This window comes from Piliocolobus tephrosceles, chromosome 2 (genome assembly GCF_002776525.5).
Source record: "Piliocolobus tephrosceles isolate RC106 chromosome 2, ASM277652v3, whole genome shotgun sequence".
NCBI classification, from domain to species: Eukaryota; Metazoa; Chordata; class Mammalia; order Primates; family Cercopithecidae; genus Piliocolobus; species Piliocolobus tephrosceles.
In genome coordinates, this window is record NC_045435.1 from 88,761,832 (window position 1) to 88,776,111 (window position 14,280).

At 54.7% G+C, this 14,280-nt stretch overlaps 1 protein-coding gene across 4 annotated transcripts in view; it reads right to left on the reverse strand.

Moving 5' to 3' along the window:
• Positions 1-364: 364 nt before the first annotated feature.
• The window catches only part of DHX30 (DExH-box helicase 30), a 51,600-nt gene continuing 37,684 nt past the window's right edge, over positions 365-14,280 (reverse strand). For 3 of the 4 annotated variants that reach the window (XM_026454857.1, XM_026454856.2, XM_026454855.1), the window contains 16 exons: positions 9,216-9,517; positions 8,655-8,775; positions 7,799-7,948; positions 4,714-4,866; positions 3,566-4,402; positions 3,218-3,293; positions 3,030-3,134; positions 2,610-2,785; positions 2,181-2,387; positions 2,017-2,098; positions 1,750-1,943; positions 1,488-1,647; positions 1,209-1,366; positions 1,004-1,107; positions 789-928; positions 365-691 (listed from right to left, as the gene is read on the reverse strand). In XM_026454857.1, the coding sequence (XP_026310642.1) occupies positions 438-691; positions 789-928; positions 1,004-1,107; positions 1,209-1,366; positions 1,488-1,647; positions 1,750-1,943; positions 2,017-2,098; positions 2,181-2,387; positions 2,610-2,785; positions 3,030-3,134; positions 3,218-3,293; positions 3,566-4,402; positions 4,714-4,866; positions 7,799-7,948; positions 8,655-8,775; positions 9,216-9,517 (3,219 nt within the window). In that variant the 3' untranslated portion in view covers positions 365-437. Of the gene's footprint in view, positions 692-788; positions 929-1,003; positions 1,108-1,208; positions 1,367-1,487; positions 1,648-1,749; positions 1,944-2,016; positions 2,099-2,180; positions 2,388-2,609; positions 2,786-3,029; positions 3,135-3,217; positions 3,294-3,565; positions 4,403-4,713; positions 4,867-7,798; positions 7,949-8,654; positions 8,776-9,215; positions 9,518-13,198; positions 13,373-14,280 lie in introns of those variants that run through there. The other variant, XM_023231611.2, reaches the window with a different exon arrangement.

Consider the following 14,280-nt stretch of genomic DNA (forward strand, 5'->3'; position numbering starts at 1 on the left):
AGCCCTGGGCCTTGGCTACCTGCGGAACTCTCCCCCAGTCTGCCTGGTAAAGGGCTACTCGACACTTACTGTCCAAAACTACAAGGACAGTGACAGTTGTGACAGGCTTCCTGTGGTGGGTACCCAGAGGAGCAGCTGTGCCAGCGGACTGGGCTGGTTAACAGCACGGCTGCTTCCTGCTCTTGGCGGAGGGAGGAGGTCCTAACCCCTTTCTCTCTCTCTCTCAAGACTTGGGGCCACAGCCAGTCCCTGTCCCCCAGCAATAAGCATCTCTCTTCTCTAACAACTTCCTTCTTCCTCTTTGGGGAACCATGGCCCAGCGTATGGAGGCCCTGAGAGAGGAGCCCCTAGTGGACAGCAGTGGTCACAAGGGATAAATAGAACTTTATTTTAAATAAACATTTGCACTCTGTACACAGCCCCAGCAAAAGCAGGGCTCAGTCATCAGCTGTCTTGCGCACATCAAAGCTGCCACAGGGTCCTCGCAGCAGCTCTGCCAGTAGCGCAAGCAGCTGCCCGTGCTCCTCCTGCACGCTGGGGGGAAGTGCAGCCAGCTCGCTGCGCAGGCTCCGCTCCACCATGCGGCCCAGGGCCCGCCGCAGCTCCCTCAGCAGCCGCACGGTACGCGAGTCACCCTCCAGCCGCAGCAGGTCACTGTCGCTCAGTGAGATGGTGGCCCGGCGCCCGTCATCTGAGGGAACGGAAAAGATGGTGGTAAGCTGTGGTGAGGCCAGGCCCCAGAGGAGCAGCTGCAGAGCGGGGTGGGCGGGAGGCCTGCAGGCACCCACCGCGGATGTGCACGTCCCCGTCGGTCAGGAGCAGCACAGCTAGCGGGTGCACCTGAGAGGAGTCCCGGACGAAGACGCTGCCATTGGACTTGACCGCCATGAAATACGTCAGCCATCGGCTCCGCAACCGTGTGGCCTCCCTAGGGAACACAGGGCTGGTGAGGCCACCCTTTTGGACCATCCCAGCTGCCCCATCCAGGCCTGCATGCCCTCACCTGTTAATGGTCGACTTGTGCAGCAGGATGTTGCCTGATTTGGTCCTATATGTGACGCTGTTGGGCTTGAACTTCCCCTGCCGGGTGACCTTGCCCTGCCTCACCTGCAGGGATGGAGGAAAAGATGGGTGGGGCTGAGCAAGGAGCTGCAGACAGGGAAGGAGGCTGGGACCCGGTGAACTCCACTCCCTCCCAGAGGCAGCACCTGGATGAGGTTGGGGTAGAGGCCGGCCATCAGCACGCCCTTCACCAGCTCTTCCTCCTCACTGTACTCGTTGCACTGGGCAGAGGCCAGGGTGCAGTCCGAGGGCTTCCCCACCAGGAAGGCCTCATAAATGTTCTCCGAGAACTGCTTGATGAGTCCTAGGGAGACAGAATGTGCAGTGAACCTACAGTCCCCAGCCACAGGCTAGGGGTAACAGAAGCTCAGTGGGGGTGGGAGGAGCAGGAGGGGCTCAAGAAAGCAGGCCTGGGCCCAGCTGACCGTGGATGAAGCGCAGGCTAGGTGCGTAGAGCAGGTTTTCCTCCAGGTAATTCTCCCTGGAGCTGCGGTCCTGCCAACGCAGCACCTCCTCCCAGCCGGCGACAGCCCGCACAAAGGCCAGGTGGTCACTGCCACTGTCGTGGCTCAACAGTGCTTTCACCTGGGAGGGGAGAAGAGGGCAGCCAGGTCGCAGGCAGGGGCTAGACAACGCCCCCTCAGAACAGCAGTGGGTGGAGGGCTCCAGGAAGGAGTCAGGACTGACCTTGTCCACCTCTGCCCGGTTCTGTAGGCTGCTGCTGAAGGGGTCCCGGGTAAGGCAGGAAACCACCACCAGTAGCGGGTGCAGGCAACGGAAGATGGCGGCCAACACTATGGCCTTGGCCAGCCGGGGGTCAGTGGAGATGTGAGCCAGGCGCTGCCCCAGGGTGGTCAGGTACTCCCGCTGGTCCAGCACCCCTGCAACGGCTCAGCTGTCAGTGCCACCCTCAGGAGCTCCTCCCCAGCCCAGCCCAGCCCAGCCCCTACATACCAATCTCCTGGAGCAAAATCACAGCCTCGTCCACTGCCTTGATGTTTGGACTGTCCACAGCCTTGGACAGGAACTCCACCGCCTACAACAGAGCCAGAGCCCGCCATGAGCCTGCCTCCCACCTGCCTGGTCCCCAGGCCAGCCCCCACCCTGCCCCACCGCACCGTCTTCTCAGGCATGTGGATTTTCGCTTGGAGCACCAGGTTCTCGAGAGGCGTGCGCAGGATCTCTGGCACTTGGAAAGGGACCATTTTCTCCAGCCGGCTTCGAGGGAACAAGTGGTAGGCAAAGCCTGACTGGCAGCGGCCCGCTCGGCCCCGGCGCTGGATCACATTGGCTCTTGACACCCACACTGTCTCCAGGCAGGACACCTGGAGGAGGGGGCAGGTAAGCAGCACACAGATACCACTTCCTCAGTGCTTCCCCACTCCGAGTAACCCTCACCAGCCCCCCCACATCAGGAACACTGAGACCCCACAAGCGTGGCCTTCTCAAGACACACAAAACAGGTCTAAGTTAGATCTGGGCTGCAGACCACCTCAAAACGGAGTCCCTCCCCCAGTGGTTGGCCAGGCCCGGAAGGTAGGTGCCACCTTGGTCTTCAGGTCATAGCGTTCTTCCTTGTGCAGCCCACTGTCCACCACATGCACGATGTCGTTGATTGTGATGGAAGTCTCCGCAATATTGGTGGCCAAGACAATCTTGCGCACCCCCACTGGAGGCTGCTGGAATATGGCCTTCTGATCCATCATGGGGATGTTGGAGTGCACTGGTGGGCAAGATACACACTGGTTATGGGCACTGCTTCCACCAGAATTCCCCCCTGGAATGTGGGCAGGACAAGGATTTTGACCCCATTTTGATGAAACAGGTGCAGATAAACACTATGCCCAGTGAAAAGTGCCGCAGCTTGGTCAGAAACCGGGACCCCCGGAGTCCCAGTTGGGTCAGTCCCCAGGACAGAGGCCAGGCTGGTTTTCGAAGGTCCCTGGTCCCTCTGGCCGGGCTCTCACCTGGCAGGATGAGGTACTTGCTCTCGTGCATGCCCAGGGCCTCCTGGAGGCGCTGCTGCACTCCTTTGATCTCCTGCCACCCAGGCAGGAAGCACAGGATCCCACCTGCAAAGGAGCCCTGGGGCATGAGCCAGCTGCTTCTGCAAGCGTGGCCAGGGCTGGCATGGGGCAGATGGGGAGGCACCCACCTGGTTCCCCACGAGCATCGATGTGCAGAACCAGATCAGTCACAAGGTCCAAATCGAGTGCGCATTCATCCTCAGACTGGGGTGGGGAAGAGAGGCCACAGTCACAGCCCCGGGGTAAGGGGTCATGCCAAGGACACAGCCACCTGACTCAGTGAGACGGAGCCGCTTGACATCAACTCCAATCCTCACAGGCGTGCCACGCACGTGGGGTTAGTCCCCAGTTTCTATCAAGGAAACTGAGGACTGGGGAGGGTAACTTGCCCCAGGCCACCAAGCCCCAGGGCCAGGGAGGAGGGACATCCGCGGAGGAAAGGCCAGGAGCCTCGGGTGGGATGGGGTGTCCCTCACCTCATGGTGCCGGTGCCGGTGCAGGTATTGGTGTTTGCCCAACTTGGCCAGGATGTCCTCCAGGTAGTGCTCCTTGACTGGGTACATGAAGCCAGGCACCTTGATGACGGGGCAGCCACCAAAGTATCGGGAGAAGCGCTCATTATCCCCTGTGGCACTCATGAGCACCAGCCGCAGGGCCGGGTTGAGCCGCTGCAGGCCCTTGAGCAGGATCAGCAGAAAGTCTGTGTTCACGTCCCGCTCGTGCACCTCATCCACGATGACGTGGCTCACACCCTCCAGGCTGGGGTTGCTCTGCAGCTTACGCAGCAGGATACCCACAGTGCAGAAGAGCAGGGCCCCACCTCGGGCTGGGGGCTTACTTTCCAGCCGCACCTGGAAGCCCACGTTCCGGCGCAGGGAGGGGCCCAGTTCGTGGCTGACCCGCTGTGCCACAGACACAGCAGAGATACGGCGAGGTTGGGTGATGATCACATTGCAGCGGGCACCGCGGCCCTCGGTCACATAGCGCTCCAGCAACAGCTGGGGGATGCGTGTGGTCTTCCCACAGCCTGTGTCCCCAGAGATGACCACCACCGGGTGCTGCTCAATGGCGTTGAGGATGGTATCCCGATGTGGATCCACAGGTAGCTGGGGGGCCTCCTGCCAGACTGGCCCTCGCCGCCGCCACAGTTCTAGCAGACTCTGGCTGAGACGTACCTCCTCTGCTTCCAACAGGGGCACATAGGGCTTGCCTGTGATAGGGTCACTGAGAGGCCCTGAGTCCTTGCCCAAGGGCAAGATGTCTTCACTCTGCAGCCGGAGTTCTGGGGCAATCCATGAACTCTCCACAGGGTACTGGGGGGCAGGGAGGCAAGCAAAACAATGAAAAAGAAATTCCTCATTACCACACAACCAGCCACTCTGCAGGATCCGCCTGGGTCAGATGTTGTGGCCCAACCCACTAGGCACAGGATTAATTGAGTCCGTGACTGCCCCGGGATCCTTGTGGGCAAGACTGGGCTGCTCAGGCCGGGGGCACCCAGGCCCCAATCTCAGTGAAGAGAATGGGGAGGTACTACTGCCTGTCGCAGGTAGAGGCCTTCAGTCTGGAGAGATGGAGGCAGACTACAGGGGGCAAGGGTGATGAGGGATGCAGGGCCTCTTACATGGTTCAGGAAGGTCTCTATCTTGCGGAGGATGGGCTCGGGCACCTGGATGGTGCACGGTCGGCGCTGGGTCTCACCCAGCTCACGCAAAGAGGCCAGGTTATACATGGCGTGTGTAAGCGGTTCATTGTTCCTGTCCACCAGGCCCAGGCTCTGCAGGGAGATATGCAAGACTCAGTCTATGCTCTAGGGCTCCCCAAAAACCAGCCCAGACAAGCTTAAGAGCTCCGAGGCAGAAGTTGTGCCAAGTAATGTCTAAGAGATTTTGGATCTTGGCTGACATGGTGATAGAGACAGAAATTATGAACTAGGAAAATGTAAACTTACCAAAATAAACATTTTAAAAAATGAACTAAAGCTAATTCAGGCCAGGTGCGGTGGCTCACACCTATAATCCCAGCACTTTGGGAGGCCGAGGCATGCAAATCACCTGAGGTCAGGGGTTCAAGACCAGCCTGGCCAACATGGTGAAACCCCGTCTCTACTAAAAATACAAAAATTAGCTGGGCGCAGTGGCTCACACCTGTAGTCCCAGCACTTTGGGAGGCCAAGGCAGGTGGATCATGAGGTCAGCAGTTCAAGACCAGACTGGCCAAGATGGTGAAACCCCACCTCTACTAAAACTACAAAAAATTAGGCGGGCGTGGTGGCACGCGCCTGTAATCCCAGCTACTCCAGAGACTGAAGCAGAGAATTGCTCAAACCTGGAGGGGCGGAGCTTGCAATGAGCCGAGATTGTGCCACTGCACTCCAGCCTGGGCGACAGAGCCAGACTCCATCTCAAAAAAAAAGAAAAAAATTAGCCGGGCGGGTGGCCAGCACCTATAGTCCCAGCTACTAGCGAGGCTGAGGCACAAGAATCACCTGAACCCTGAAGGCAGAGGTTGCAGTGAGCGGAGATCATGATGGTGCACTCCAACCTGGGCGACAGAGCGAGACTCTGTCTCGAAGAAAATAATAATAAAGTTAATTCAAGAAAAGCTAAACAACATCCTGGCTAACACCGTGAAACCCCATCTCTACTAAAAAATACAAAAAACTAGCCGGGCGAGGTGGCGGGCGCCTATAGTCCCAGCTACTCGGGAGGCTGAGGCAGGAGAATGGCGTAAACCCGGGAGGCCGAGCTTGCAGTGAGCTGAGATCCGGCCACTGCACTCCAGCCTGGGCGATAGAGCGAGATTCCGTCTCAAAAAAAAAAAGAAAAGAAAAGCTAAACCTGACGTGTCACAGCAGAACAGCCCTACGTCTGAAGGCCCTGAGGAGAAACCACTCACTGTGCGGCTAGAGCCCCTCCAACACCACAATAGGCCCCTGTCACCTCCGTGAATTCCCAACATGTACCCTCAGACCAGCCAGACCAGGCCCTCAATGACGCTAGAACACACCCCACAGACTCCCTCTTCCTTTGCTGCCTCATCAAAGCCTTCCTCCCCCAATCCTTCCATCCCACCTCCCAGTCCCTACGTGGCACCTGACCCATCTGTAACCCCATCATATACAGATACACATGGAATTTCCTATAAATGCCGATTATAATGCAACTTGATCAAACAAGCCACTGCAAGGAAAACACTGTGTCTTACCTCCTTACATACCTAAAGCCACCTCGCCAGAGATAAAACATGGCATTCCAATACCTCAGGCACGTGGGTAAAACTAGTCTTGTGTTTCTGTCACCTCTAATGCCTGGACTCTGCTCACCCTTCGGAGCCCAGATCAAACACTTCCTCCTTAAAGAAGTTTTTCCACAACAGGGGCCAACCCCTGCCTCAGCTGTAAGGACCCCAAGGACAGGAATCTGGTCCTCGTTCCGCAGGAGGTGCCAACATAAGCTCCTTGCTGCAGGAACAGGCTTCCGCCCTCTCCCCAGACTTCATGGGTTTTATCTACCAGCCTGACAAATGGCCCTCCGGCCACTGCAAAAGCTTGTTCCTTCCCAGACAGGCCCTACCATGCCAAGGTGCCTCTGCTCAGTGCGTGTGCGTCAGGCCAAAGCTCAGATGCCTCCAGTTCTACGATCAGTCCTTGTTCTGCCCTCGAGTCACAGGTAGCACATCTATGCCTTCTATCTCACCACCTGCCTGTCCCCTCTTCCTCATTTTCTCCAGGTTCTTGTTACCTCTCACCATCAGCTATAACTAAAACGTGGTTCCCGGGGCCAACTGTACCCATGAAATGGTGCACCTGACCATTCAGAGTAAAGCAGGCCCATTTCTGTCTTGTTCTGCAAACTAAACCTCCACCAACATGGGTTGAGATTACTAACTCCTCAGGCAGTCAGACACAATCCCAACGCCCTCCCACTACTGTGCCGTCAGCTAACTCCACAGCCCCTTTCAAGAGAACTGCCATGGCCAGGAACTGTGGCTCATGCCTGCAATCCCAACACTTTAGAAGTGAAGGCAGAAAGACTGACTGAGCCCAAGATTTCAAGACCAGCCTTGGCAACACAGTGAGACCCTTGTCTCTACAAAAAATGTTTAAAAATTAGCTGGGAGTGGTGGCGCAGCCCTATGCAGGATGCTAAGGTGAGAGGATCGCTTAAGCCTAGGAGGTCAAGGCTGCAGTGAGCCATGATTGTGCCACTACATTCCAGCCTGGGCCACAGAGACCCTGTCTCAAGAAAAAGAGAACTGCCAGCCGTCTGCCACACTGTCTCTACCTTGATGCTGACTGCTTCCTCAATCTTCACTGCAGTCACAAGTCACATTCTTCATTTTGGCCACAAAACCCGGGTTATCAGGATCATACTGGACACTAGGTCTGCCTCTCAAAACAGGCCCGGCTCCTCCCGGCTTTATACTATTCAGAACAATGAGCAAGTTTCCTCCCGGCCTCACCAGGTTCAGGCCAACAGTGTGGAAAAGGCTGGGTCACAGTCAAAGCATCTCCACAGGGGCTCTGGGAAAGCTGTGGCAACAGCCACAGGGCCTACAAGCGCGGCCTGCAGACCAGCTGTCTTTGTGCCAGGCAAAAGGCCTGCTGTGGTGGTTTCATTTCCTAAAAAATGGGACCCATTTGCCACTGGCAGAGGGGAGCTTCAAGACATTCTCATGCATCACACCCAGGACCTTCCTGGACTCACCTTCAGTTTCTTGCAGGCCAAGGCTGCCGCCTTATTCTCAGCCTCTGCTTTGCGGCGCCCTTTGGCAACAAAGGTCATGGGGCAGGGCCAGAGCAGGGTGAGTGTAGATAGCTTGGTCTTGGTGCCAACAGTATGAAACTGCATGAGATTCTACATGGAAGGCAAGAGAGATGGTTACAGAAATGTAGGGAATGGGAAGAGACTTGGGGCATTCTCAGAATGCCAAGGAGCCCAGAGACAGAATGAGCCACCATCTCAGCAGGTGCCCGGCGTGAGCCATGCTAGAGGTGCTGCTGCAGAGCCAGGAGCAGGCCCATGGGCTCGGGCACTCTAGTCCCAGGCTCGCTTCTCCTGCTATACCTCGACTTCCACTGCAGAAGACAGTGCTTGGGCAATTCCACCACCTGCCCTCCTAGCCCACTGTCATCTAGGCACCTTCGTGGCAGCTGTGGGTTGAAGCTGTCAGCATGAGCTAAAAACCAGGCACATCCTACGGGAGCAAAAAGACCCTGCACCTGGACAGAAGCTCTGCCTAACCGAAGCCCCTTTGCCTGGTAGCAAGAGAGAAACTCATACCTCACCAAGACCCACACCTCTAACCCCTCCCCACTGACAATCCACCGCCCAGAACAGGTATGGGTCTTCTGCTCCTGCGGCCCCCAGCCCACTCCCTGTGCTGCTGAGACTTGATCTCCATTCTGTCACACCTACTGCTTTTCCTTCTAAGCGGGAGTTCCACCAGCTGGCCTAGGTGTGGGCTGGAGGAACAGGCCCCCTCTGTAAACCTGCCTTTGGGGAACACCAGACATGACCAAGTAAATGGCCCCCACACACACTTCTAGGAGACCCAACTCACCTTAGCTGTGGAGGATGACGTTGCAATCTGAATCACCTTGGCCAGAAGGTTCTTGGGAAGTGGAAACTGGGTCAGAGCCCTGATGGCACTGTCATCATCTGTCATCTCAAAGGAACTCCCCCTGGGAGGACCAAAAGTTTAGCTGAAAGAATCTTCTCTCTTCCTGGACCAATTTCCCTGAGGCTCTGAGATGTGAGGGTGAGGACACTGCACTGCAGCAGGGAGCCAAAAGGCCAGGAGGCATGAAATGGATGGGAAACTGGGCGTCTCTGCTCCTCCCACAGCCACACTGGATGGGGACTGCGCCCTCCATTCCCTCACATAGATAAGACAGCAGAGAGCAGGGTCTCCGTGCTGCTGTTCTGCAAAAGCCCAGCCACGTAGAAGACCACAGCTGGCTGTCCCCCAAGAATGGGCAGACACACACGGAGTGACGGGACACACAGGCTGCAATGTGAGGCAGGGGCACTCCCATCTCAGAGAAAGCTAGCAGAGAACATTCGCCCATCCCCATGTCAAGGCACAGCCAGCCTCCGCTGCATCCCCATCCCCAGTCTGTACCTTGAGTCCCTGAGTGGGGTGTGGGAATCCTGCTGGGTCATGGACAAGAAGTCGGTAACATCTATGGTCCCTTCTTCTAGCTCTTCCTCCTCATCCTCTTCTTCTTCCCGGCCCAAAGAGCGGGATAGGCCCCCAGGTCCCCCTGGCCGAATGCTCTCCGGATTCAGCTGCCGCCAGGAAGTAGGGGGCATGGTGGGTTCAGGACGCCACCAGCTGTCAGCAGGGGAGCCAAAGCGATCAGCGAGCACTCGGTATTTGGCTGCGTCAAACAACTCATTCCGGGGACCCAGTAGACCCCAACCCTGGAGGGGAAAAGGGATGTTTTAAGGATTCATACCATCTTTACACCTCAGTCAGCCTGGCCCACATCCAGCTACACCATTAAGTCCCTTGTGTTGTGGAGCCATGGTTTTTCATCTGTTTACCCACTTCAGCCCCTAGTCCAGAACTGGGTATGGAACACTGAAAGATGCCTAGCTTTGATACAAACAAATAACCCCACGTGGCAATGGGAGAGCAGAAGATACTGTTTGTTTTTTGTGTTTCTGACACAGGGTCTCGCTCTGTCACCCAGGCTGGAGTGCAGTGGCACAATCACGGCTCACTACAACTTCTGCCTCCTGGGCTCAGGTGACCCTCCCACCTCAGCCTCCAAAGTAACTGAGACTAAAGGTATGCACCACCAAGCCCAGAGAATTTTTGTAGCGACAGGGCTTCACCATGTTGCCCAGGATGGTCCTGAACTCCTGGACCAAAGTGATCCGCCCACTTTGGCCTCCCAAAGTGCTAGGATTACAGGCATGAGCCACCACACTGAACCCAAGAAGATAAATTCACATAGTGATCTAGGAAGCTGCAGTAAATACAGCAATTTAAAAGTACATAGGGCCGGGCGTGGTGGCTCACACCTGTAATCCCAGCACTTTGGGAGGCCGAGACGGGCGGATCATGAGGTCAGGAAATCGAGACCATCCTGGCTAACACGGTGAAACCCCGTCTCCACTAAAAATACAAAAAAATTAGCCGGGCGTGGTGGCGGGCGCCTATAGTCCCAGCTACTCGGGCGGCTGAGACAGGAGAATGGCGTGAACCCGGGAGGCGGAGCTTGCAGTGAGCCGAGATCGCGCCACAGCACTCCAGCCTGGGCGACAGAGCGAGACTCTGTCTCAAAAAAAAAAAAAAAAAAAAAAAATATACGTAGCCGGACGGGCACAGTGGCTCACACCTGTAATCCCAGCACTTTGGGAGGCCCAGGCAGGAGGATCACTTGAGATCAGGAGTTTAAGATCAGCCTGGCCCACATGGCGAAACCCCATCTCTACTAAAAATACAAAAATTAGCTGGGCGTGGTGGTGGGCACCTGTAATCCCAGCTACTCGGGGGGCTGAGACAGGAGAATCGCTTGAAGCCGGGAGGTAGTGGTTGCACTGAGCAGAGATGGGGAAGGCGGAACCCAAACCGGGGCAAAAGAGAGTAACTCCAAAAAAGGAAAAAAAAAAAAAAAAAAACCTATGTAGCCCACACCATGAAACAGATATAACTTCTGTTATAAGAAGTTATATATATTCTTATAAGAATCCTGAAGACTGGGCATGGTGGCTAACGCCTGTAATCCCAGCACTTTGGGAGGCCGAGGCAGGCGGATCACCTGAGGTCGGGAATTTGAGACCAGCCTGACCAATATGGAGAAACCCCGTCTCTACTAAAAATACAAAATTAGCCAGGCGTGGTGGTACATGCCTGTAATCCCAGCTACTCGGGAGGCTGAGGCAGGAGAATCACTTGAACCCAGGAGGCAGAGGTTGTGGTGAGCTGAGATCGCACCACTGCACTCCAGCCCGGGCAACAAAAGCGAACCTCCGGCAAAACTCCAACTCAAAAAAAAAAGAGAGAGAATATAAGAATCCTATGTTAGGAATACATTCTAGAGAAATAACTTGAAATGTTAAAGCTATTTATACAAAAATAGGATTTTAAATGTGTTACAGCTTCATACTTTTCTACAGAAAACATAAATTAAACATTGCCTAAGTCTCTAGCATGTACACAGCAACATGTTGGCCACCTGAACATCAGCAGGAGAGACAAGACATGGTCCTTGCCCTCAAGCAGTTCAGAATATAAGAGGCAGTTAGCCAGGGATGGTGGTATGTGCCTACAGTCCCAGCGACTCAGGAGACTGAGGCAAGAAGATCACTTGAGCCCTACAGATCGAGGCTGCAGTGAGTCATGATCGCACTACTGAACTCCAGCCTGGGTGACAGAGCAAGACCTTATCTCCAAAAAAAAAGAAAAAACGAATTTAAGTGGCAGAAGAGAAATGCAGACGGCCAGGGTCTAAGGAACAAAGACATGAGCGAGATGAGTGAGCAGCTGAGAGAACAGGAGCAAATGCGAAGAAAGCATAGGTTGCAGGAGTTGCCACTGGGAGTGGTAAAGGCGACAAAGTCTGAGGGACAGCAAAAACACAGCTTGTCAGGTGAATGTCAGGTCCATGTGACAGCAGATGGCAGGAGTCACGGGCCAGGAACCTCTCTATGATGAGCTTTCAGTCCCACCTGACTCATGACAAGCTGGAGAGTGACCACGGCCTGCCTTCCTAAAACTTTCTTCTTGGGTTTTTGAGATAATTAAATTTAATTTTTAAAATTCTATTCACAACAGTAACAAAAACCATCACCTACCTAAGATGAACTACGGTGGGTCAGAAAGGTAAGGACTAACCATACAACTTGGCAAAAGGATGTAAATCCAGGGAGATATATGTTCCTGGATGATAGAACTTTTATGTGCGAGGAGACAAAAACCTCTTAAATTAATCCATAAATTTAACACAATTTCAATCAACGTCTGCAGAGGCTTCTTATTAAGCATTTGACAAACCAATTCTAAAGTTCGTCTATTAAGAATAGACGCATGAAAACAGGAGGATTCGGGGACAGAAGATGGGGCCAAGGCATGCCACACACACACCCGTGAACCCTTGGGGCAGGACCCAATCCAGGGCTCAGCTGCCACACTTTTGCGTCACCGCCTCACTTCTGACAAGAATGCCTCTGGTTCCACAGAGCAGCAATACAAGCATCCCTCCCTGGCCTGGCTTCCCCAGCAGGACAGCACCGTTCTCCCCCTGCCTTTGCAACCACTCTCGCTAGACACGAGGATCTCGTCCCCACAGGCTCACTGCTGGTCCTGGCCATGCTCCCGCACCGGTTCTGAGCTGTACCAACATCCACTTGCCACTGTTCTCGCCATAACCTAGGCGCCAACCCACTGCTCGTCCACAGCTCCCCTCACTGGCACATGCTGCTCCACCAACCCGTTCTTCCTTCCGCCTCCTCAACTGTCCAGGCGCTATCCGTGCAACTTCTCTAATACCTTTTTGTTGTTGTTCCTCCTTTTCTGAGACAGAGTCTTGCTCTGTCACCCAGGCTGGAGTGCAATGGCATTATCTCGGCTCACTGCAACCTCTGCCTCCCGAGTTCAAGCGATTCTTCTGCCTCAGCTTCCTGAGTAGCTAGGATTACAGGCGCGCACCAACATGCCCGGCTAATTTTTGTATTTTTAGTAGAGATGGGGTTTCACCATGTTGGCCAGGCTGGTCTCGAGCTCCTGACCTTGTGATCCACCCGCCTCGGCCTTCCAAAGTGCTAGGACTACAGGCGTGAGCCCTCACGCCCAGCCCTCTAATACCCTTGAAGAAACCGCCTCCACTGCTGCCGCTGGCGTTCTCTTCCATCCAGTGTCCCTGTCTCTGGTCTTGCCAAAAACTACTGCTGTCAGTGACTTTTCCTAAAGGCAAACTTGGCTGTGTCATTCCATCAATTACCACTAGTCAGAAGCCCCAGCAGCCACAGGATCAAATCATTCTGCCCCTGCGACAGCGAAGGCCCTGGAGTTCTAGCTCCTCCCTGCCCATCTACCCCATGACCCGGCAGGCGGACCCACATTCATTCTCATTCCCCACAGCCACGCATATTCACCCGGGCTCTAAGCCACAGTGGCCTGTGTCTGGAGTGCCTTGCTCCAGCCCTCATCCCTGGCAAGGACCATTCTTCAAGAATAAGCCTCTTCTATTTAGGAGGCTGGGATGCATTTATGTCCTCCCGTGGACACCTTCTTCTCGGCTGTGGCTGCTGACTCAGTCCCCTTTGCGCTGCCAGCACGTCTCACCAAGCCTGTGGGCAATGCGGAAAAAGACATCTGGTTTGGGGGGAAAGGGAAACACTGAAGAACTGGGAGTACAGCTATTAGAGAATAAAAGGCTGAGTTATAGAACAAAAAACAACTACTATAACCACAACGAGATCTCATCTCACACCCATTTAGGGACACTATGAGCAAAAAAACAAAAACAACTAGTCTGGGCGCGGTGGCTCACACTTGTAATCCCAGCACTTTGGGAGGCAGAGGCAGGTGGATCACAAGGTCAGGAGTTCAAGATCAGTTTGGCCAATATGGTGAAACCCTGTCTCTACTAAAAATACAAAAATTAGCCAGGCATGGTGCTGTGTGCCTGTAGTCCCAGCTACTCGGGAAGCTGAGGCTGGAGAATCGCTTGAACCCAGGAGGCGGAGGTTGCAGTGAGCCGAGATTGCACCACTGAACTCCAGCCTAGGCGACAGAGCGAGACTACGTCACAAAACAAAACAAAACTATACACATAGATGGGGAAGAGAAAAAGAGATGGAGAAAAATGTGATAATGACCTGCTTCAGACAGGCTGGGATGGCCGGGCACAGTAGCTCATGCCTGTAATCCCAACACTATGGGAGGCAGAGGTAGAGGCAGGCGGATCACCTAAGGTCAGGAGTTTGAGATCAGTCTGGCCAACATGGTAAAACCCCATCTCTACTAGAAATACAAAAATCAGCCAGGTGTGGTGGCGGGCACCTGTAATCCCAGCTATGAGGGAGGCTGAGGCAGGAGAATCACTTGAATCCAGGAGGCGGACAGAGGTTACAATGAGCCAAGATCATGCCTTTGCACCATTGCACTCCAGCCTGGGCGAAAGAGAAAGACTCCATCTCAAAAAACAAAAGTCTGAGTTTAAAGTGCCTTCAAA